The 25534-nt window shown below is 43.4% G+C and overlaps 1 protein-coding gene across 6 annotated transcripts; it reads left to right on the top strand.

Moving 5' to 3' along the window:
• The first annotated feature begins 246 nt into the window (after positions 1–246).
• dido1 (death inducer-obliterator 1) lies at positions 247–24518 on the top strand. Of its 6 annotated transcripts, none has more exons than XM_079509396.1 (17): positions 247–450; positions 2631–2739; positions 3078–4158; positions 4862–5264; positions 5393–5998; positions 8020–8248; positions 11801–12395; positions 12544–12703; positions 13275–13391; positions 14038–14199; positions 14523–14685; positions 14976–15441; positions 15844–15991; positions 16174–16263; positions 16906–17101; positions 19111–23162; positions 23283–24518. In XM_079509396.1, exons 2-17 carry the CDS (start codon positions 2664–2666, stop codon positions 23916–23918), a joined length of 9180 nt encoding a protein of 3059 aa, XP_079365522.1. In that variant the 5' UTR covers positions 247–450; positions 2631–2663; the 3' UTR covers positions 23919–24518. The 6 variants fall into 6 exon arrangements, with proteins under 6 accessions (XP_079365522.1, XP_079365519.1, XP_079365523.1 ...); XM_079509393.1 differs by adding an exon at positions 1869–1960 and having other exon boundaries at positions 248–450; positions 19111–24518; XM_079509394.1 differs by lacking the exon at positions 247–450 and adding exons at positions 1006–1022; positions 1869–1960 and having other exon boundaries at positions 19111–24518.
• Positions 24519–25534: the final 1016 nt, after the last annotated feature.

The following is a 25534-nucleotide window of genomic DNA, read 5'->3' on the forward strand; positions in this document are numbered from 1 at the left end:
TACCACAAACATTAATGATAATAGCACTGGAAGGAAACATTTATTTTATTTGTATCTAGCTGACTGCTCTTAATATGACAGCATGTTTAAAGTGAATGCTGGTTATGATTGAAATAGGTTTGTTTGTATTAATGTTTCATTAAGACAGGCCTATATTTTAGTTTAATGACGCGGTAAGAACGTTCAAATAGCATAGGCTATTTTACATAGCCTATGCTATTTCAAAAGTATTTCAAAATTCAATTGTAGTTCCCCTCCTATCCAGCAGAGGGGCTGTGGGATTCTCAAGGCCGGGCAGTAAACGGTCAGCCATCTGCCGCAGTCAGTAACAGGCAGCAAGTGGTAAGCGCGAGACGCGACGACGACGACTACAAGCCAGCAGGTCAGGAATGGAAAATGGAGGAATGCCCGAAGGATCTTGCGAGAACATATCATCGATAGTTTGACCTGGTATGTGGGTGAAATAATGCAATATAACAAATACTGGTGTCTGGATGTACGTGTGCATGGCGTATACAAATGTCTCTGTTGTGTTCTTGCGCGCCATAAAATGTAAGACTGTCGAGGATGGCCGAGACAAGGTTGAACATGGTGCAGCTAACGTTAGCTACTACAAGCTAGCGTAACGTAACCTTGTTTACCAACGTTAACCGTTACTTATGCTAACTACTAGACTACTGTAGCTAGCCACACCGACTAGCTAACAGCATATACAGCACAACCACAGCGATCGATCGTCACTAGTATTGGTTTTGGATTTCGAAATGTGCTTTAGTGCATGGCGCTGTGCAAAGAAGGAGCAGTCACAGACGGTCGTTGTGATCACATTCCTGGAGCAACTCTCTGGCACGCGGCTCGGCCCAGTAGTTGTTACTTCCTTGTAGGGTGGGAGACGAGAAAATGCACCCAACCGTCATTATTAGAGCACAATCGTTAATACCGCCATTCCGTGTCGTCGAACGTACGTGCTGATGATCGGAAAGGATTCCGCGTTTGATCGATGATGTATCTGCTGGTCTGAGGTTTGCCTTTTCTGACATCCGGGTTATTAAGTAATCCGGTAACTTAATATGATAATACAATGCCTCCCAACTGATCTTGTTAACCGACAATGCTTCTGCGTCTAAAATGGTGCTGGGAATAACGGTGTGCATATTTGATGTGGGTTTAGGGCCCTTCCTAGTGAGGCCCGCCTGTACCTTGCATCGCGCACCTTTCACTCATGACGGTAGCCTCGGAGACCAGACAACACAGGGGTTTCGGTCAGACAGCGACTAAACACGACGTTACTGTTTAACGGCGTTTATTTTGCTCCGTTTACTTAACACTTTATCACGTGTGTGAACCTTTCTATATGTGATGGATCAATGGGCTCCTCCCATATTTTTTTTTCCTTGGCAACAGTTTCTCCCTCTCACGTGGCACGGTATCGTGACCACATCCTTTTTAAATTATTTGACCATATAGATGGACCGCAGCGTCTTGACTTCTGCATGGGTATTGATGATAATGTCGCATGGTAGATGCTTGCGTTCATTTTAAATGGAATAGCTGACATCCATGTCGATATTCACGATTGGAATAAAGTAATTGGCACTAGTTATGAATGCTTTGGTGTTCTAGAGACAACTGACTGCAGATTTGCCCATCCAAGTCTGTATACTATGCAAAGCCATTATTGTAACTGCGGATAACGGTTTGACTTAAGCTTTTCCTGTGCTTCATTTGACATGTCCCGCCCCCATGTTTCATCTGCTTAAATATTTCCTGTATATTAGTCTTGAATAATTGACTCAATGCTGCAGCAGAAGCAGCTCTTTTTCTACTAGGATTCATGTCTTGGTCGCTGATGTTGTTTTCTTCTGCAGATCCTTGTGCAGAGACTCTGATTAGGCTACTAACTAAAAGCATTTTTTTATATGAAGAAGTGCTGTGCTTTCCACCGTTACTGAACTTGCAGGTACATTTGTTTAAACAAAGTTTGTTATGACAGGCCAGCAAATTTTGACCCTGGATAATACAGATCATATACCCAGTTTCAAAGACACATTGACTGCCTTTTAAAACATCAGCTATTATGCTGTGATAATAAAAAAAATCACACCCGTGTGAAGTGAGTGGTGCAACTGAGAGTTACCGTGTGGGGTCCCTCTACTGTACTGGCACACCTGAAAATCATCATATATATATATATATATATATATATATATATATATATATATATATACAGTTAATATGTGCGTGTGTTTGTTTGTGTGTGTTAGGTTGCGCACAGGTGGTGAAAAACAACCATGCTGTTTTCGTGCTCAGACCCACCCAGCCACCCACACACATAGCTCCGTCAAAAAAACGAGGTTTTATGATATGCCACCGTGGAACCTTTGTCTTTATGAAAGCTTGTTTGCTAACCAATGTGTTAAGTTAACAATAACCATGGTCTGAATCAGTGTTTCTTCATTTCCTAAGGTGACTTTAAAGTGAACTTAAGCATGCCTATATTAGGGAGGAAGGTTGATAGAATTGGCCATAATGTTAAAATTCCATTGTAGCAATGCTGTCTTAAGTGTTGCAATACTTTTTTTAATGAACTGAAGAGTGACTCATAGCTGCTCTCTTGTTTTCTTCTGTAGACAATCAAATTGAAAGTAGTGGTTGACTCCATCATGGAGGAGAATGTGAGCCCTGAGCTCTCTCTAGCTCCAGAGCAGAGCCAGGACCATATGGCTAGCTGCTCACAAGGTATCTCTAATGAGCTTCTTTCCCTAATTAGTGAGGGGTGGTTGGTTTCATTGATAACTGGGCACAATTTAAGTGTTAGGTTTGATGTATTTTGGTGAATTGGGTTCAAGGGTAAGTGAAAATCACTTTTTTTTCCCCCCATTGCAGCTCTCTTTTTTTAATTCCCTTTTTTTCACACTTCACCGTCACCTCCTTTTTAAGGGTTAAGGCAGCACGACCACGAAGCAATCCTACGTTTTATAGACATAAGAAAACTATAATGTGGCCCTCAGCCAACCACATTGCAATGTTCACGTGCCTCATTTATTTGCCTCAACTTTCTGTTATTCTCTCAACAGCTGTTGCAGAAGAGGAAAAACAGTTTCACGAGCAAAACGAAAATGCTACTCAAGACAAGATAGAGAAGCCAGAAAAATTGCCCAAGGCCACAAGTGAGGTGAAGAAGACCTGGGGATTCCGTCGGACGACCATCGCTAAGAAGAGAGACATGCCAGGGGAAACGGCTTCTGAGAGCCAAGAAAACCGTGGACCCGTACGCCGTAGTGGTAGGCAGCCAAAACGTACCGACAAGTTGGAGGAGTTCCTCTCTACCACCAAGAGAGGTGGAAGAAAGAGCGCTCCACCCAGCATTGAGAGTGGCGATCCACCGTCCCAAACGCCGACCGATGCGGAGACCGCCTCGGAGGCCAGCTTCGACGGCAACACAGACGCAAAGACTGTTGATGACGACAAGGCCGATTCTCCAGAGAGGCGGACAAGGAGCAGTGCCAGGAAACGGACCGCGGGGAAGACTCGGGGCGGCAGGCGGACACGGAGTCGAGGTGGCGGAAGTGCAGCCAGAGACGTCGGGAGCTCGGAGAACGAGGAGGACGGAGATACCATCAACAAAACCCAGGTCCTCATAGCCGAAGAAAGCCAGTCTAAAGAAAAGAAGGACCCCTGTTCCAAGCTGCTAGCAAGCGGGGACGTGGCCCAGCCCCCGCCAAAGCTGGACTCTGAGAAGGAGGAGGTCACGGAAGAGGGCACGATGGAACAAGATAACACGGATGATAAAGTGGAGCCAAGACCAGAGACTGAAGATAGCGATGGGGAGAGCGATGAGAGGCCTCCCCGTTTTGCAAAGCGAGGACCAATCAGAATTTATGTTAACAAGAAGAGGGTGGCCAATAAGAATTCTGCTCCTGTCAATAAAGCAACAACCGTCAATAAAACCCCTGCTACTACACCACTTGTTAAGAGCACCACTCCGGTCAACACCAAAGCAGTGCCAGCGGCACCAATGTCCCAGGACGTGGAAGGGGGAAAGGAAGTCGATGAAGACTCTTCAACATCTACATCCTCATCATCCTCTGATGCAGACGACGGAGGATATGACCCCAATGCACTGTACTGCATCTGTCGGCAGAAACACAACAAACGGTACATTTTATCTGTCTTTGGTCCTACTTTTCTACTTTTTTGTTTGAGAAACACTAGTCCTCAATGTGTCCATGAGTCAGAAACTTTACTAGGAGGACTTGTGTGCAACTGTGCACCCCAGACAGTTTTTTAAGTAGCTTGATTCAATAGTTAGATATTGGGTATTCATTTTAATCGGGCATGTCCCTCCTATCTGAACCCATTATAACTCATTGAAAACACTTTCTGATTCTGGTGACTGACATGGTCCTTTTTTGTGTGAGGGGGACTTGTTTTTAAATTGTATTAATTAATAAAACAAAATACAAACAATAAATGAAATCAGTGGACGTGTGTCTGATTTAAAAAAAACTATCAAATATCTAAATATTGAATCAAGCAACCTAAAAGTGTCTGGGTTGCACACAAGTTGGTATAGATGTTACAATGACCCCAGAAATGTTGCAAAGTCTTACCGCTTTCATTTTTATCTACATATTTTAATTTATTTTTTATTGTTTGTTTAATTTTGATTGCTTAAAATGTTCTCAAATTGAAATCTAAATCAAATCGCAGTAAATGAAGCGAAGCAAAACAACGAGAGATGAATTGCAGCCCTTTGCAGTCCTAGTCTGAAAGTATGCAGTTAGCCTGAGTGAGAGCCATCTGCTCCTGCCTTTCATTGCATGGTGATAATAACAGAATTGCCCTGTGTTCTGTCCAGGTTCATGATCTGCTGTGACCGCTGTGAGGAATGGTTCCATGGAGACTGTGTGGGCATCACAGAGGCCCGCGGACGCCTCATGGAGAGGAACGGGGAAGACTATGTCTGTCCCAACTGCACTGTGAAGAAAAGCCAAGTGGTCAAGCCAGCCACAGCGTCCCTGGCTGCAAGCACAGACACCGGGAAGCCCAGAGCAGATGGTGCAGCAGCAGCCCCTGCTGGTGCCACATTTGCTGCTGTGACAATAACTGAGGCCGGTAAAGTGGACCCCGTCTCTACGGCTGCCAGCCAAATGGTGGCCGCTGCATCAGATGAGAAGGGAGGAGAGGACCCAGGCATCAAAGGCAGAATAGAGAAAGCCATCAATCCAACTGGGAAAAAGAGGATAAAGATCTTTCAGCCGGTAGGTCGAAGTGTTTTTTGTCAACTTGATTTTTTTTAAGCCTGTGATACCATGGACTTTGAAAAGTTGTGTTGTGCATGTTGTAAGATTATTTTTTTCTTTCTCTCTACTGACTTTGTGTCTTACAGCAAGCCGCACAGCAGACACCGGGGCCGAAGGCAAAACCAACGGCAGAGCAGAAAGCTGTACCAGATGCAGCGCAGATAGTGGCCTCAAATGTGGAGCTGGACACAACACCAGCGGTGGTTCCCAAGGTAGAGCAGACCACGGTTCCCAACGTAGAGCAGACCACGGTTCCCAAAGTAGAGCTGCCCACGGTTCCCAAACTAGAGCTGCCCACGGTTCCCAAGGCAGAGCTGCCCACGGTTCCCAAGGCAGAGGAGACCACGCTTCCCAAGGCAGAGCCGACATCGGTTCCCAAGACGGAGCCGACATCGGTTCTCAAGGCAGAGCCAACATCGGTTCCCAAGGCAGAGCCGACATCGGTTCCCAAGGCAGAGCCGACAACGGTTTCCAAGGCAGAGCAGACATCGGCTTCCAAGGCAGAGCAGACGGAAGAGGAATCTTCTCTTCCCAAATGTATCGGGCCTGGTTGTGAGAAAGATGCCCAACCGGACTCAGTCTACTGTGGCAACGACTGCATCCTGAGGCACGCCGCTGCCGCTATGAAGTCCATCACCACACCCAAGGAGAGGGCCAAGGCTCAGAAGAAAGGCACCAAGTCTGCACCCAAGGTAACTCGGGACAGACACTATGGCTTTTACCTGTCCCTATCACAAAGATGTTGACATTATCACATCGATTTAACCCAATTTGCTTGCTTTGTACAGTATATAGTAGCATAACATTTTCATAATTGTTTAATAAATATTTGAAAACTTTCAGAAAACTTAAGTTAGAATTTAGAAGGCGTTTTTAGAAGCGGCCACAGTCTTAAATGGGTTAACAAAGCTTGTGCAGCGTATTGGACATGGACATTTATTGAATATAAATTTAGCTTCATGAGAGATGTTATTTTGTCTCCATGGTAGTTGAAGTTGAAAAAGATAATCAATTAAACTAAACTTACCTTTTTTGTAATAAAATAATTTGTTTAGTGATGTGTCATGTAAATGTGTGCCAGAAACGGAAGAAAAATATATATCTACACACAAGCGTGCACACACAAATTTGTAACATTTCAGAGTTAGAGTGCTTGTTTTGTCTTTGTTTTGTCCACTGAAAAATTGAGGTCTGGTTTCTGTTCTCATAATTTATTGCTTTATTATTTATTTATTTTACTAACATTTCATGTTCTGAATTAATAGCATGGATTCATTGAATGATCAAGAAAATGATACAGATTAAAAAAATTACCATCACACCACAACTGTATGTCCATATAACTGATGCCAGCACATAGTGATTATTAATAATTATATAATAATCCTGAAGGCATGGTCTTATACTCTTAAATTGGTTGTAAAACATTTACTATATTGGATTTATGTTCTAATTTCTGATCAAAGAACTTTACTTAAATGTGTGCCTGCTGGATTCTTGTTCTTGAGAATGGTTTGTTTGCCCTCCTTTCTGAATGACCTTGATTACAAGTTATAACTAATATAATTTATTAAGATTTCTGTTGAGAGGGGGCATGGAATTTTATGTATTTTATATATATATATTTCACAATGAACCAGCCTTCTTAAATACATATATTGTTGTCAATTACTGTTAGCCATCTGCCCTAAGCATGAGGCCAGTATTTTCAACAGATTTGTTTGATTGGATCATGCAATATGCCCTAAAAATAATCAAACAAGGGTTTTGGCATAATATGAAGATAGATGGAAAGTAAGCAATAAGTAATCATGGCTCGTGCTTGGATGGTGTGAGTTTTGCCCTAGAACTGGGTATTCAACATTTTAACATATTTTGTAACAATCATCAAGAAGAAACGTATGGCTGTTGAATCCTCTTCAGAAGCTCTTTGCAAAGAAAAGGCACTGTTGTTGAATGTGATTCTAATGCCTCATGAGGGAAAACTTGACAAACCAAGTCTTAAAACCAAATATAATAGACACAAAAAAGAATTCATAATGAAAACAATCTTTAGTTGCATCCCTATTAGAAGTGGGCATGGTGCAGTAAATGTAAATTAAAATGCTAGTCTCACTTGCACAGTTTAGAGTTTTGTTAGGATACTAATCTTCCTGGGGTCCACACAGAACATAAAAACATGACATTCGACAGGTATGACATTACAAGACAGTGATATATAAATAACATAAATGCAAAAAAAAAAGGTAAATTTCCTTCCAACAATTTCATCCAGCTTTCTCCGATTCCCCATTTTCTTGGAAAAGAGAAAGGGAAACAATAAGAAATTAATTACATATTAACCTTCCATTCTCTTAAAGTAGAAAACAAAATTAGAGATAAATTGAAACTATAATCAAGACGCCTCTTCAATTGTCTCTTGAAACTTGATTTTTTTTTCTTCTTTTGTGATCATATCTAGCAGTTTGTTCCACTCAGCCATTGCTCTATACAGTGTATACACAGCATGGGGACAGTTTAAAAGGTTGGATTTAAAAATGGTTTAGAATTATGTGAATTTGATGTAATTCTGACTAAGATAGGTGTTGTTGCAATGATGCAATGTAACTGGCCTCTTAATATCAGGACCCTGTAACCAAATGATCCTCAGTTGCAGAATCCTCCCTTTTATGCTGTCATTGAACTGACTCAGTGTGTCTGTGCATCCTACCAGAGAACAGCCACTGGTGGGAGGAAGAGGAAGACGAGGAAGAAGTCCACAGAGGAGGAGCTGTCAGACAGTGAGGAAGACGCCGATCCTGAACCAGATCACGAAGGTGAAGACGATGCAGTTGAAGAACCACCACTACCGGCCACAGCATCCTGGTCCTGCGACCATAATTACAATGCAGTAACGCCAGAAAAGACTTCACCAATAGCACCAACAGTGTTAAACAAAAAGTGTATGTATCTCTTTGAAGGTCTTGACAAATCAATCCTAACCATCTGTCTCTTCACATTAGGGGATTGTGATACAGGGCAAATCTGTTGTATGCATTTGGCCGTTGCTGCAAAACCACATTGTCTTTTTTCCATTATCATTTGTAAATGTGGTTCCTGTAATTCATTAGAGATGGTCCACTCATGGTGGAGAACCACCAAACAGTTTTATAGAAGAGCACACCCTGATATCAGTATTTATTGATTTACAGAGTGTTATGAATTGGTTAATGTTAAAGTTGCTTGATGAATTATGCACATCATTATAAAAAGGTAAGTGCCAAATGTTGCTATAGGTAAGTATTATTCAGTAATCCTGAAGAGTTGTGTTTAGAATCTCATGGTTAAAACGTGAGTGTTTGGATGAAGACCTGTGAAAGTAACATGACAGATGAATACACACAGCTTGTCATCACTTACTCTCAGTTTAACAATACAGTTTCCATGAAATGTATGAATGTCGAGGAAAGGTTGATTCTGATGTGAGAGTGTCAAATTACCTATTTTATTTGCCTGTGCAAGTGTCCCTGCACCCTGATTCTTCAGCTATAATGTCGGTCTCAAAACAAGTCCTTCCCGTCTCTGCAGCAGGTAGGTTTCAGTGACTTTTTCTCCCTGGTTTTTCAGGGACTCACTCAAAATTTAAGCTCATATTGAGCTGATGACAAGCTCATATTGAGCTGATGACATCAGGAAAAAATGGCTGTTACCCTGAGGGTAACATGGCAGGCCTTTTTTATACTTTTTTATGCTTGTTCAATGTCATGCATCACAACGTGGGAAACGTTGCTATAAAATAAAAGGTATTACGACAGATTTTGGATGCCTGGCTTGATTATGTGAGCAGTGTCGGATTGCTGTAGGATGTCCTGACCAGTTCAGCTCAGAGAAGCATATGCCACTCCTCTACACACACACACAACACGCCAAGGAAATTTGACGAGCCGCCAGATGTGAAGTTGGGATTGAGAAGAACTTGATTCTGCCAGAGACCAGACCATCTTGGGATACTCCACTAAGTTCAGAAAGGCGGCTGCAGCAGAAGATGGCAGTTGAAGATGAGGCCATTGTACTCACACTTATTGGCGAGATTCACATTTTAACCTTTTGCACTCAACTGCATTTGATATTTGTTTGGATTGTGTTGAGAGTTTGCTTTTTGCTATGAAATGAGGACATTGTCATCTACGAGGACTCTTGGAAGGCAGTGTTAATGATTTGACCTGACAAATTTAAGTGTTTATAAAGAACTCACTGCTCAAAGAACCTAGAGTCTATCCATTATGATACAAGGTGTGCAACATATGTTTTATAGTTAGAGGAACAAACATGGTTCAGTGATTGGCTTATTTATGGCCCCATGCTATTTTGATCTTGGTGATTTTTGAATGACGGAGCAGATTTATTTGCCATTCAGTAGATGTATCTTCTACTGTGTTGGGTCTACAATGTGGCTCTGCTTTAAAAAATAATAATCTGAATTCACATTGTAGAAAATGACAATTTTAGCCATTAACGTGCACAAAGTGGGTTATACTTTTACAACCATGTTGTGAGGAACAAACATGGTTCAGTGAAATGGCTTATTTATGGTCTCATGTTATTTTGAACTTGGTGATATTGAATGAGGGAGAAGATTTATTTGACATTCAGTAGATGCATGTTCTACTGCTTTGGGTCTACAATGTGGCTCTGCTTTTAAAAAATAATCTGAATTCACATTGCAGGGCCAAATTAGCCATTGGGCCGTGGCCAGGGGCCCATGGCTTTCAGGGGCCCTTTGGGGAAACTGGGTTTGAGGCGTGGCATTGGGTTTGAGGCCCTTCATTGGCCATTGATTGTGTTAGATTTAGGTAAAAACGATGATAAATGTAAAAACCCTGAAAATTCTGCGCGCACGTGCGCTATGGGGGCCCACAAACACTTACCGGCCCAGGGGCCCTTGTTGGGGTTAATCCGTCCCTGTCACATTGTAGAAAATGACTTTTAGCCATTAGCATGTGCACAACGTGTGGGTTATACTTTTACAACCATTTTGAAAATGGACAGGTTGTGTCATTCTATTTTGAACTTGGTGACTGATATTTTGAATGAGGGAGCAGATTTAGTTGACATTCAGTAGATGCATGTTCTACTGGTTTGGGTCTATAGAATGGCTCTGCTTTAAAAAAAAACTGAATTCACATTGTAGAAAATTACATTTTTAGCCATTAGCATGTATGCAAGGTGTGAGTTATGCTGAAATGGGACATGATGTGAGGAAGAAACATTGTTCAGTGATTGGCTTATTTATGCCCTTGTGCTATTTTGAACTTGGTGACTGATATTTTGAAAGAGGGAGCAGATTTATTTGACATTCAGTAGATGCATGTTCTACTGCTTTGGGTCTATACAATGTGGCTCTGCTTTAAAAAAAATCTGAATTCACATTGTAGAAAATGACTTTTAGCCATTAGCATGTGCACAAAGTGCTGGTTATACTTTTACAACCATTTTGAAATGGGACATGTTGACAGCTGAATGATTGAATGAAAACACAAAGCTGATGAAAATAATTATATTATGGCCATCAGATTATCATAGAGTTGGTTAAAGTCTGCAAATTAATTGCTCCACAGCGATGCTTCAAAGAGCAGTTCTTAGGGATTGTGGATGGAGTCTAGTGTAAAGTTGTTACTGCACCAATGGCTTGTGTTAAAAGTATGTTGATGTTTTATGTGGTAAGTTGTCTTGGTATTCAGGAAAGCACAAACACATTTTCTCTATAATTTACCTCATGGATAACCACTCTACTTGATGATTTTTACTATTTTAGTTTTAAGATGTCTTCTCAGAAATGCACTGAGTCAACTTTGACCCTGGTTTCAGCAGCATGTCCACATGAGAAATGTGACTTCACTGTGGGAAGGAGTTGCTTGTATGTTAATGCAGCTGAGCTGACAAGGAATGTACGTCATCAGAATTATTGGGTAAATGTTGGCACATAACAAGGGCTGCAACTAGACTTAGATTTGTTGAACAAGTTGCTCAATCCCTCAGCTTCGCAATCAAACATGGGCTTAAAATGTTAGGAAACTAACATCTTTGTCAATTGGGGTTACATTGATCTCCATGAAGATTATCACCACCATTTCAACTTTTAAATGTAAGGCACTACCATTGAAACTGTATCGCCATCCTCTTCAAATAAAGAGGGCATTAAGAACAAGCTCTGTGTCAGTTTTATTTTTTTATTTAACAATATTTGGTTTATAGTGCTGAGATTGTTTGCAAAATATGTTCATGTAATTGTTTTTATTGATTGTCTCAAGGAAGTCCTTATGAACCTAAAATGGATCATGGCCTTTCTCAAAAGTCACTGTCAATGTGATTTAAAATATGTTTTTGCGATCTATGACTCAATGACCTCTTACAGTTGGTACACTCATTCCTTGTCTTGCAGCCATTAATGAAGTATAAGTGGTTATGGCATCCATATGTTTTAACACTTTACTTTACTTGTGTTTGGTTTTCAGCTCCCCTCAATGAGGAGAAGCAGACCGAAAAGGAGCCCAACGATCCAGCACCTGCTGAGAAGTCCACGACTCCAGTCAAAGCAAGTAAGAAGTCTCCAGGCACTAAAGGCCGTAAGAAGAAGTCCCCAGCCGCCAAAGGAAGTAAGCGGTCCCCACGTGCCAAAGGGAATAAGAAGTCCCCAGGGGTCAAAGGAGCGAAGGGTAAGAAATCTTCTCCTCAAGCCAGCGGCTCTAAGTCATCCAAGAAACCAGTGACACCCCCTAGTAAGCTGGCACAGTCCAAGAAACCGGGTCCATCACCTAGCCCATCACCCTTCCCCTCCGGTCCCATTCACATCACGGGGGCGCTCCGAGTCCAGAAGTCCAACTTCACCATTCCTAAGAAGCAACCACAGCAAAAAGACTCCCACTTGGACAGTCAGTCATCCCCCAGAGTCTCATCTTCTCTGACCTCAGCCCCCTCCAACCACAGTCAGTCATCCTCCAGACCTCCCCAGCCAGCAGCTTCAGCACCCCCCATGACCCCTACGCCTCCACCCAATAATCAGATGAGAACGAACATCCGCCGCTCACTCACAGACATCCTCTACAAGAGGTGAGTGTCCTGCCAAGATTAAAATGTATTGTATGTAAGAATCAGGGAATCCTACCCTGGTCCCTTGAATAAAATGGAAATTATGTTCATATCATGTATTGTAAACACTTGGTGAATACAAATACTTATTGGCATTTTGTATCACCAGGGTGAGTGACAGTGATGATCTGAACATGTCTGAGAATGAGATGGCAAGGCTGTCGGTTGCCATTGAGAAGGAAATGTTCAAGCTGTGCCTTAACACGGACAGCAAGTACAAGAACAAGTACAGGTCGCTCATGTTGAACCTGAAGGATCCCAAGAACAAAGTGAGTCAAAGTAAACATGTCATAATTTGTATGGTTAGCCTTATCACACATGCACGGCAGAATCGGATTATTTTGTGTAAATTCAATTGAATAGCACGTAGGGAAGCTAAGGATTATAGCTTGTCATCTTCTAACCCATTGGTTTCCAACCTATTTATACTGAAGTACCACCTAAGAAAAGATTTGACTCCAAGTACCACCATAATAACTCGTATACCTGCCCTTTGTGTTCCATTCCTAAGCCAATAATGATGCTGCTCTGACAAAACGGTCTAATCCCTAATCAGTACAACTGATATTTCTAATTCTATTAATCTGTTCTGTAATGTAAATATTTCATTCTCCTTTTTTGGGCGACTCCTCTGTGCACCACCAGAGGGGTGCTCAAGTACCACCAGTGGTACTAGTACCAGTAGTTGGGAACCTCTCAAACGGCATGCTTTAAAGACACGAAAAGAATAAGAAGATAGCTTGTCTTAATTATCATGATCTGTGCTCAATTTAAGTGGGAATAAATACCTGGCTCTGCCTCATTTATATGACTGTATAACGGCATATAATGTTTTCTCAGGGCTTGTTCTACAGGGTGGTGTGGGGTGAGGTCTCCCCGTTCAGGCTTGTGAGACTCAGTGCTGAAGAATTGCTCTCCAAAGAAATCTCTGAATGGAGGAAACCTGACCATCCTGAGGTAATTGTTATGTTTTGCATAGAATAATTATTGGAAGCATAGTCTGAAGAGTTTCCTAGTGATCTTAAGATCGCTAAAGCAAGTGTGCTATAATTACACTTTAATCTGTTTTTGTTTTTGCAGAATGGACACCTGCCATTAGGGCTGGGTATTGCGACAACCTCACGATCGATACGTATCACATGATACAGAGGCCACAATACGATATGCAATCACGATACGCGTTGATTTTAAATGACAGTGTGTCCTACTAAATTTACTTTTGCGGAGTCCTAGAGACCTAGACCACCGACTGCCGATTTGTTTTGACAAATAAATTGTCCGAAAAGTTTAAGTTTCCAAATCAATTTGAAAAAGTTAGTGGATAACATTTAAACAAAAAACAAGGAAAAATAATGTTTTGATGGATAAATACAATCATATAATCATATATCGTAACTGTCAGAAACAGATATTTCTTTGTTTTTAAAGCCACGTCTCACACAGAATTTTGTATCGATATGGTACGTTATGATTATCGGCAAGGAATACGATACGATTATTGCCATATAGATTAATTAACACACCTGCCATGTGCCAAAGTCTTCACCTGTGTAAACCACTTGGGTCAAAAAAGTAATACTCATCACTTCATTGTCATCACTAGGTCCAGAATGCCGGTGCTCGACCTCATTCAGGTCAGTCCAAATCCAGCCAGAGGCGTGAGTCTGGCTCTCACAGTGTTGACGTGGAGGATGCTCCACCAACGTCTGATGCAGATGTATGTATCTCTGCAACCTCTTCATCTGCTCGCATGGCTACTGCTGCAGTAAGTGGCAGCATGCACTCCTTTCCTTTCTACTCACATTTCCTATTTCATTCTGCTTGGGTTTGTCACTGCACAAAATACAGTCTTACCAACTTTATAGGAAGCTTTATATGCCAGAGATTGACCGATTAGTTGATTTAAACACTGTCCTGTTCCTTAACATGCTTTTCTCTACTTTAATCAACTGTGCCCAAAACTTTGATATACCTAAAATTCCCTCCTGAATTTCCATCTCAGTCTGCCATTGTTTCTTCTTTATTATTAGTTCAGTAATACCAATTACAATTAGATTTGAGGGAGATTTCTCGTTCCAATGTTCACAGGACCATGAGGATTTCAGCACCACTACTTCAGTCTCTGCTCAAGGGTCTGCTGTAGAGGGGAACGGTGGCGGCAGCATGCCAGACATTTTCAGTACAATGCTCAAGGACACCACGGCTGAACACAAGACTCATCTCTTTGATCTCAACTGTAAAATCTGTACAGGTAAACCGGAATATTACATGATGTCTTGGTCCCTTTCAGCACCATAGATAGACTGATTGATTGAAGTATTTATTAATAACAGTTTGCAGAATTACAGTACATTTCAAGCACAACTCGATACAAAGACTGTTAACTGTGAGTGGACGAGCCAATAAAGCATTACACTTATAGGGTCCACCTTGTTCAATTCATCAAAACATTTACAGACGTACAAATATACACTAATATATAGCCAAAGAACAGAACAGGAATTAATCATAATACCATCCTCATCTTAATCAATTTTCCAGGCCAGAAGTCAGAAGATGAGCCCGCATCTAAGAAAGCAAAGCTGACCAAAAAACAGGACCTGCTCTCGGGTCCCTCACCCTATCAACATCAGGTGCCTCAAGTTTATCAGCAACAGGATACACTGGGCTACCAGCCTGGCCATGAGATTCCTGCAATAGACCCACTGGCCCAGCCGCATTACCAGGACATTACTAGCATGATAGCTCCACCTCAGGCCCCCACGCCTGTCAACATCCCTGCCGTCTCCTCTGTCACCATCACCCGCAGAGACCCTCGTATGAACCGGCACAGCTCTGGTGTGACGGCCACTGTCACTGTCCCTGAAACGCCCACAGTGATGCCTGCCTTTACAGAGCCAGCCATCGTGGCAGTTTCTGCTCCAGTGGAGGTGGCACCCAAGGGGCCCTTACCGATGCCGCCAGCTGCGCCGTCTTTGCTGACTGTGTCTAAAGCAGCCAAAACCAGGTATAAATCAATACAAAAGACTCTGTTGTATGGGTCTGATTGGTTGCTTTGCTTGTAAAACCACTACTTGCATTGTTGTTTCCAGTATTGAGACCCTTAAACACAAAAAGTTTTGTTTTGTCTTTCGTACATCCACACAGAATGTGAATATTACATGATGATAAAGCATAAATAAATATATATTTTAATCCGAACAAGGTAACATTTTCACTGAAAATATGAATAAAGGTATCAACCTGTATGAATGCGGAATCAACTATGACAGTGATACCAAATACTTTATTGTAATTTTCGTATTTATTCATTCTCAGTGTGTAAAGACGTTTAGACATATTAGCCCTCAGATCATACATACACAGCAATATCACTCAAAAGTTGTTTTTTTCTTTCTTTTTTTCCCAGCACATCAGCCCCACCTCTTGAGGGTGAAACTGCCATCTTCCTCCATGGTCAGGAGAAGATTTGGAAAGGTCTCATCAACATGCAGTCTGTGGCTAAGTTTGTCACGAAGGCCTATCTAGTTTCTGGATCCTTTGAATACTTGAAAGAGGTTTGTGATTTTGCATGTAAATATAGTAATATACACATAGACATAGACACACACACACACACACACACACACACACACACACACACACACACACACACACACACACACACACACACACTGACACACACATCTCTGATAATTAAATTCTCATAAATAGGAAAATCTCAAATGTGATTTTGCAGGATTTACCAGACACCATCCACGTGGGAGGACGCATATCTCCCAGCACTGTGTGGGATTATGTTGGGAAGCTGAAGACCTCTCTCTCAAAGGTTTGTTTGACAAAGCCTTTTTTTAAAGTATTCACATTTTGGTGAAGTGTGATACATCACATAACCAATTATTTGATTTAAAAAAATATTTGATTCATTCTCTGTTGATCGACTAATCCAGTGGTTTTCAACCTTTTTTATGTCAAGGCCCATTATCTATTCAGCATTTGAGCCAGGGCCCACCATTTAATCAGATTTTAGCCTTGCAGACCCAAAAATAAAGAATATTTTGTTATTGTTGGATAAGATTTTGTCCACAATTCCATGCTGTATTGATGCGGTACCATAGTAGAGATAACACACAAACGTTGATCAAAATAACACATTTTTCTACATTCTAATTGTGTAGACATCTTGTAAATTAAGCAATGCAGAGTTTAACAATACTTGAGAGCGTACAATGAATGAAATGAAAACCATACAATGAAAAGTGGACCCTTTGGTTTCATTGTACACTCAACAGTTTTTTAGGGTCCATTTGGTTACCAACTCTCCATCATTTAGCTGCATACCACCTGGAACGGTCCTCCTCCAGGACCACTGGTTGAAAATCACTGGACTAATTGATTATTCAATTAGTCTGGGGTCACTCACAACATCTCTCTCACTCTCTACCTTTCTCTCTTTTGCGGCTGTCCTCAGGAGCTGTGTCTGATTCGTTTCCACCCAGCAACGGAGGAAGAGGAAGTAGCGTATGTCTCTCTCTTCTCTTATTTCAGCAGCAGAAAACGTTTTGGCGTGGTGGCCAACAATAACCGCCGCATCAAAGACCTCTATCTAATCCCACTGAGTGCCAAGGAGCCATTGCCCTCCAAGCTTTTACCCTTTGAGGGGCCAGGTAAGATTTCACTGGGATTACACTGCAAATCTAGAATCATGTGTTGTGTTTTGAATGTAACTGTAGAAATGTAAATGTTTATTTTCTGTAAAAAATTATAGTTTGTGATGTTTTGTATTTATCACTGGAGGGAGGTTACCCACTTTCAGCTGGCGGTCCCTATTTCTGCCATGTCTCATTATAGGAAGAACAAAAGCAGATTTACAAGTTTATGGGTCAAATGAGAACTTCTATTATTTCTAGTTTGTACTGTAGGGGGCACTCCTGTGCTCTTGGTGTTCCACATTCACCTCTGTACATGTGACCACTTATGTGTACTCTACTGTTTCCATGTAAATGTCTTTGTATCACTCATGTTTCTTATAATTTGTAATAAAGGAAGTTGTGCATCGCAGGTGGGTGCCATTTTAGTTCAGTCTCAGCTTGTTGTTTCTTTAGGGTTAACTCTTAACTTGAAATCTAAGTGCTTTGTACCTCCATGCTGAACATTTTCCCAGCATACCTTGCTGCAGTACTGGATATAGCATCTCTCTGGACATCTGGACTAAAGCATCAATCATCAAACCATGATACTAGACCACACATCATAAATACTGTATAGAGGGTATGCGCATGCATAAAGTGAGTGGCAAAGTGAGTTTAACGTTGTTTAATGCAACCACATAGGACTTTTAGTAGTAGTTTGTGGTAGTTTTTTTGACACTCAGTAGGCGTCTGGGTATGATGATTAGGGGTGGGCGATATTGTGATAAATATCGTCGAGACAATACAATGTCTCCATGATATGCCTTTTCAGAGATATCGTATATATATCCGGATACAATGAATGCACATGATTTGAAGTATTTTGGTCTCTAAATGGTCTGTTACTACTCTTACTTTTAGTTTGTGTTACCTTGTAGGTGGTTGAACTGTTCATCACATTTCGTGCTCAGCCAATCAAATCATCACATTGCATGGTACAATGTTCACACACAGCTGTCCATAGGAGGGGCTAAAAAAAAGAACCCTATAAAAACGCATGAAGAAGTATTGTGATAATCTTATATCGTGATACTGCTTGAAAAGAATATTGTGATATTTTTCCATATCGCCCACTCCTAATGATGATGATGTCACGCGCATACCCTCTATGCTAGGAGAGATGTCAGAGGAGTCAATCTCGCCCATTCTCAAAGACGGATCCACTCATCCACATCCTGAACATTGGATACAGAAAGAGGACTCTCTAAATACTGAGAATGAATAAAGCAACATTATACAACTGCATATATTCTATTGTGTATAGTATACTGTATATGTCAACTATGAACAGTAAATTGGTACATCTTCATTGATATTCTAAGAAACTCCTTTACAAACGGGCAAGTACAAATGACTCATAATGACAACACAAGATGATTTGATTTGATAAAGGATGTCGATGCAAGAATATTCACCCTGGATTATTTGGATGTAGTGGTAATATTCCTGAAGTTGTATCTTCAAAGTCACAAGCACAGGCAAATAATGTCATATTGAGAGATGTATTATATTAAATTTGTCATTGGTTGTCTGGTATGAAATGCATTGCGCCAACAAGTGGTTAACTAATTGTCAGGCCTCCTGGTTTAAAGGGTTATTTTCTTTCATCAATGATGAACCTTTCATGGTTGTTTTATTTCATTTATTTTATATTCGTTATTGAACAATTCATTAATTAGTAACTGATGTATTACTGTCTGTTTAATTGCAAATATGGAAAACTAGGTTTGCCTGACAACAGTATACTGTGTTAATTGTTTGTTTTTATTGGTAATGTATGCAAAGAAAGCTCATTTCAATTTGTTAATTTATGTGGTCATTACATTTCTGAGATTCACGTGTTTTACATATATGTATAACTAGTTCTTAAAGTAAATTGTATGTTCATAGCACACACACACACACACACACACACACACGTAAATTCCCATGTGACTCCATCAGCTGGTCTTTTCTAAGTTGTTTTATTCCTTTCTGTCTTACAGGGCTTGAACCTGCACGTCCTAACCTGCTTCTGGGCCTGCTGATCTGCCAGAAGGAGAGAAAGCGGGCTGGTGCTCTGGTAGAAGGTGATGAGAAACGTTCCAAGACCCAAGCTAAAGATGTAGATGAAACTGGACTTCCAAAACCATCCACCTTGGTCAAAGCTGAGAAAGGTGTACGGCAGAGCCTGGAAGTTGCTTTCAGCAAAACTCCCCCAGGATCACCGCCACCCCTCAGTTTCCCAGATACCACTGGCAGCCCTGTTACTGCTTCATCCGTCCTGTCCATCTTGTCTTCTGTCAAAGTACCTCCCACGTCCACCATGACAGGCAGAGATTCCCCATCCTCAGGGGGCTCTGTCGCTTCTACAGCAGCCAGTGCCACGCCTCTTCAGACTATCCTCAAAACTCTCTTTGGGAAGAAGAAGCATGACTCGGCCTCCAACTCTCCCTCTGATCAGGGTGGGGAAGGCTCCCTCCCACCTGCTACAATGCTAGATCCCATTGTCCAGCAGTTTGGACAGATATCCAAAGAGGACCAAGAGGATGAGGATGAGGATGACCGGCCATATGACCCAGAGGAAGAATATGACCACGGCAGGGGTTACAATCCACCTAAGAAACCTGTTGATGTGGTCAAAGAACCTGAGGTGTGTAAGCAGCCTGAAGAGATGGTCAGTGAGGTGGATGATGTGGCTTACGACCCAGAGGATGACTCCATCTTTGATGACGTCAAACCAGCTGTCCCTGACCAAACAAAGGCCACATCTGCAGTATTGACTGAACCACAAAGACTCCCTGAGAGCCTCAGCAAGCTGTTTGAGGATCAGAAAAAGCACAAGGAAAAAGTAGAGCAAGACAATCTACAAATTACGTGCACAGGGACTTCAATTACCTCATTCTCCCTCGCAGACACAATATTAACACAGCCTACAAAGTCACTTCTAGTCAATAGTCAGCTGCTGCAACTGGGCAAACAGGTTGAAGAACTAGTAAAGTCTTCATCTGTTGCTCCTTTGATCAATCAGAGAAGAGACCCACGACAGAGTAAGGACCCTCGTCAGGCTGTAGCTACCACGAAATCGACAGATGAACCGGAGGAGAGAGAGGAGTCACCTGCTCTGATTACGGAGCAGGTGACCACTCCACCAATAGTGCCTCCAGTTGAAGAACCACAGGATGAGGAGGTAGAGGAGGTTGAACACACAGAGTCTCCACAAGAACAAGAAGAAAAAACACTTCACCAAGAGGTAGAGGAGGAAGAAAGTGAGCCGCTTCCATTCTTAGATTCAGACAAGGCAGAGGTGTCAATTCCCTTGTTAGGAGAGAGGATGGAACATGATAAGGGGGTCAACTGCAGGGAGGAAAAAGCTAAAAATGAGGAAGCCGAGTCAGCCAAGGCTGAAACTGAGAAGGACAAGTACAATGTGTGGCCCAATGCTGCCAGTATTTTAAAAGCTGGTGAGGATTCAATGTATGTCCAGGACAGTCAAGATTCACCCACTGACTATTTTAATACATCTTCAAACATCTCTACAGTAACATCCGCAATCCCTGTACTTGTTCCGAGCTCTGTGATGGATGACAGTCGTTCTTCCTACATGTCCCACATGATGGATGACAGTCATTCTTCCCACATGTCCCAGAGGTCACCACCACATTTCGTAAATGAATATAGACCTCCAGCAGCTGACATTCCCAATCCAACTCGCTTCTCCCCACTGAGTCGCCCTCCGATGCAGAGACCGCCCCCAATGGCTAGGCCACCACCAATGTCTATGCCTCCGACCATGCAAGGCCAGCCCCCAATGCAGGGACCCCCTCCACACATCCAGGGTCCTCCTGCCATGCATGGTCCTTCCCCCATGCAAGGTGACAGCAGCCAGAAGTATGGCCGTCCTCCAAGTACCTATCCTCCATATCAGAACCAGTGGGGAGGCTCCCAGCAGCAACCACCTCCTGGACCTCCTCCCCAGAATGTTATGGCACCTAGGGGGCTGCCACCGCCATTCCCACCAATGGGTCAGAGAGGACCACCTCCTCAGATGTTTGATCCATCCAGGCCTCCTCAGCACATGAGACAGCAAGGTCCCATGCCTCCTCAGCACATGAGACAGCAAGGTCCCATGCCTCCTCAGCATTTGGGACAGCAAAGTCACGTGCCTCAGCATATTGGACAGCAAGGTCACGTGCCTCAGCATTTGGGACAACAAGGTCACATGCCTCAGCATTTGGGACAAGGTCCCGTGCCTCAGCATTTGGGACAACAAGGTCCTGTGCCTCAGCATTTGGGACAAGGTCCCGTGCCTCAGCACATTGGACAGCAAGGTCCCGTGCCTCAGCACATTGGACAGCAAGGTCCCGTGCCTCAACACATTAGACAGCAAGGTCCCATGCCTCCTCAACACATTGTACAGCAAGGCCCTCTGGGCCATCCTCCACCTCAAAATTTTGATGGACAAAACAACGTACATCCCCCAAGATTCACCGGTCCTCCTCCACCGTTCAATTTCTCTGGATCCAGAGGCCCTCCACCGCCATTCACTGGGCCACCTCCTGGTCACTTTGATAACAGATTACCCACACCGTCCCACTTCCCTGGACCCAGGGGTCCCCCGCCATCTCAGTATGGGGCTCATGGCTCCCAACCACCAATTATAGACCCAACACGAGGGCCTGGAGATCAGAATAACAAAGACAGTGCCGGCCCTTACAAACAGGGCATCGACCAACATCAGAACCAGAATCCTCTTCCACACATGTACAAAGACAACCAGGCCCCTACACCAGGCCACCAGGCACACAGAGGTCCCCCTGCAAACCAGTATGAGGATAGAAGGGGGCCATCTCCTAGTGGGGAGATGAGTGGACAACATTTCCACCCACATAGCCAGTATGGGAGCACTAGAGCACGCTCTCCACCGCCACACAGAGGATCTTTCGATGACCACAGAGGTCCCCCCACTCAAGACAACAGGGGGCACCCACCTCAGCACTTCAGTGGGCCAGAGCGGTACCGCCTTGATAATAGAAATTCTGATGACAGACCTGCTCGTCACAGTGGGCCTCTACTGCCTTCTGATGACAGACCTGCTCGTCACAGTGGGCCTCTACTACCGTCTGATGACAGACCTGCTCGTCACAGTGGGCCTCTACTGCCGTCTGATGACAGACCTGCTCGTCACAGTGGGCCTCTACTGCCGACTCCTCAGGACGGCCCCATACTTCCGCCTGGTCGCACGGGAGGCCGCAGTCCAGACCTGCACAGGGAGGAGCACTGGCGCCGGCACTCACCTGACATGAGGAGAAGGAGCAGCTCCACTCGAGAAGGCTCAGAGCCTCGTAGCGGAGACAGGCTCAGTCGCTTTGACGGAGGGCACCGAGAGCCACCTCCTGGCCTGCTGCACCTCTCTGAGGAGAGGCAGAAGGAACCGTCCGAAGACCGCCGAAGGGACAGGGACCGAGAAGGCTCCGAGCCTTGTAGCGGAGACAGGCTCAGTCGTTTTGACGGAGGTCACCGAGAGCCTCCTCCTGGCCTGCTGCACCTCTCTGAGGAGAGGCAGAAGGAACCGTCCGAAGACCGCCGAAGGGACAGGGACCGAGAAGGCCCGCATGGCGGCAGGCCATCATGGGACAGGGGCCAGAGCAAGCGCTGGAGCCGAGAGCGGGAGTGGGACAGCGAACGTAGTCGAGAAAGAGACCGCAGTAGAGGCAGAGAGGGAGAGAGATACAGGGAGCTGGAGGGAGAGAGACACAGGGAGCCGGAGGGAGAGAGACACAGGGAGCCGGACGGAGAGAGACACAGGGAGCTGGAGGGAGAGAGACACAGGGAGCCTGAGGTTGAGAGGCGCAGGGAGCCTGAGGTTGAGAGGCGCAGGGAGCCTGAGGTTGAGAGAAACAGGGAGCCTGAGGTTGAGAGGCGCAGGGAGCCTGAGGTTGAGAGACACAGGGAGCCTGAGGTTGAGAGGCGCAGGGAGCCTGAGGTTGAGAGACACAGGGAGCCTGAGGTTGAGAGACACAGGGAGCCTGAGGTTGAGAGACACAGGGAGCCTGAGGTTGAGAGGCGCAGGGAGCCTGAGGTTGAGAGACACAGGGAGCCTGAGGTTGAGAGGCGCAGGGAGCCTGAGGTTGAGAGGCGCAGGGAGCCTGAGGTTGAGGGACACAGGGAGCCTGAGGGAGAAAGACACAGGGAGCCGGAGGCAGACAAGAGGAGGGACAGAGAGCAAGACAGGGACAGAGAACGAGACCGGGACAGAGGCAGAGAAAGGGATCCCGACAGGAGAGACCATGACAGAGACAGGGATACCGACAAGAGAGACCATGACAGAGACAGGGATACCGACAAGAGAGACCATGACAGAGACAGGGATACCGACAGGAGAGACCATGACAGAGACAGGGATACCGACAGGAGAGACCATGACAGAGACAGGGATAACGACAGGAGAGACCATGACAGAGACAGGGATCCCAGGGCTCCCGACAGGAGAGACCATGACAGAGACAGGGATCCCAGGGCTCCCGACAGGAGAGACCATGACAGAGACCGACTGAGGAACCGTGAGCGCGACAGAGAACGCGACCGTGACAGAGAACGAGACAGACGAAGCCGAGACGAGAGAAGAGAGCGGTCCAGAAGCAGAGACAGAGATCGCGGGAAAGAGCGGAGAGACAGGGATAGGGACCGGGACAAAGAACGTGATCGTCGGGACAGGAGTAGGAGCAGAGAAAGGAAGAAGGACAGTAAACATGAGGCCTCCAAAGAGAGAAATAAATCTGCAGAAAAGGAGAAGGTTAAAAACACGTCCTAGGCTCTCTTTCCAGAACACTATAATACTGTCCTAAAAAAAGACTTTTCAACCATCACCAGTCTGTCTCACACCTGTAAATTTACTTTGAGGATATTTCCATATTATGTTGGTATGTTCCTACTAGAAATGTCTAACGTTATTTTTTGTGCCACTTACAATATTAGTTTGTTTTATCACATTTCAAGAAGCCGAGGGCCATTTGAGTTGTATGCAAAGCCTATTACATACAGTGCACCATTCAACAAACTGTCAAAAGCATTTTCTTTTAAAGAACCACATAATAAATCACAAATTATTACTTATCATCCATGGTATGTAAATATGAATGTATTTGTGTATATTCTGATGTTTTTAATCAAACTTTTCTAAGTAGAGAAGATTTAAGCCATATATTTGGAATGGATAATGTGAAAGATTAGGAAACACTGCATAACTCTGCCGCCATTGCACCATACTACATACTACTGTGTGTATATGTTCAGCAGCTTTCCACTGAAGGGTTCCATCTTCAGTACAGGTCATGGACTGTTGTTTTTGAAGTCTCGATTTTGCTTAAGCTTAATCTCAATCAGTTAAATAAATCATCTTTTTTGACATGTCTTTCTTGTGCTTCATTTTTATGTGAAGGGTCAGGTTTGTTATTTAAAGTGTTGGCATACAATTGTTTAGTCAAGACCTTGATACCATGTGTATTGGTTTCAGAATATATTTAATATATTTGTGTGTTATGTGACATGTTTCCTAATACATGTATATTATATGCGTACAGGTCAACCAATTATCAGTCCATTGAAACCTACTGTAATTTATAGGTCAAGAAAGCATACTAGCGCTAACTTGAGAAAAACTGCCAATGTGCTACTTGCCTACTTTGTACTTTTACTAAACTGTTTTTTAACCAGTTTACAAACTTCTAGATAAGGAAGACAGAGTAGATTGTTTATTTGTCCAAGCAGTCTTCAGGACACAAATCACACAAATATAAAGTAGCCTACATAAACACATCACATAATATACTTACAGAGGAAAAAGTGTACCAGTCATAGTTTAGGGAGAGGAATCGCATACCATAGGCTATGCACAGGATGAAGCATTTCATATACTTTATTACTTAGACTTTGACTAAACTGCTGAAGTAACTTCTCTTCAGAATGTTGAACAGTAATGAGTGGAGGGGTGTTGGGTTGAGTAAGTAATTTTAATATCAAGGTCGGCTTGATATTTTAACTTTTAATACATATCCCATTTACACAAGGATTCAGACCTACTGTATTTTCAGTCCCTGTAGTAGAAAAACACCCTAACAGCATGATCGATGCTGCCACATTCTACTTTTGAATTTGAATGGTGCTAATGAGGTGATGCTCAGTGCCTGATTTCCTCCGTGCTATGGGAATACTGGCCATTTTAACAGACTTGATAATTTTGCTTCTCAGGTTTTTCATGTGCCCACTGCCTTTTGGCTAATTCCCAGGCACAGCGGGTTGTCATGTGCTAGTCATGTGCCTTTTTTGTGAGGCCACTCAACCATAAATGCCTGATTGGTGGAGTGCTGCAGTTGATTTTCCTTCTTTAAGGTTGTGTGGCTTCTGCCATCTTCACAAAGGAACTATTAT

The sequence above is a fragment of the Electrona antarctica genome (genome assembly GCF_951216825.1).
Source record: "Electrona antarctica genome assembly, chromosome: 9".
Classification (NCBI taxonomy): Eukaryota; Metazoa; Chordata; class Actinopteri; order Myctophiformes; family Myctophidae; genus Electrona; species Electrona antarctica.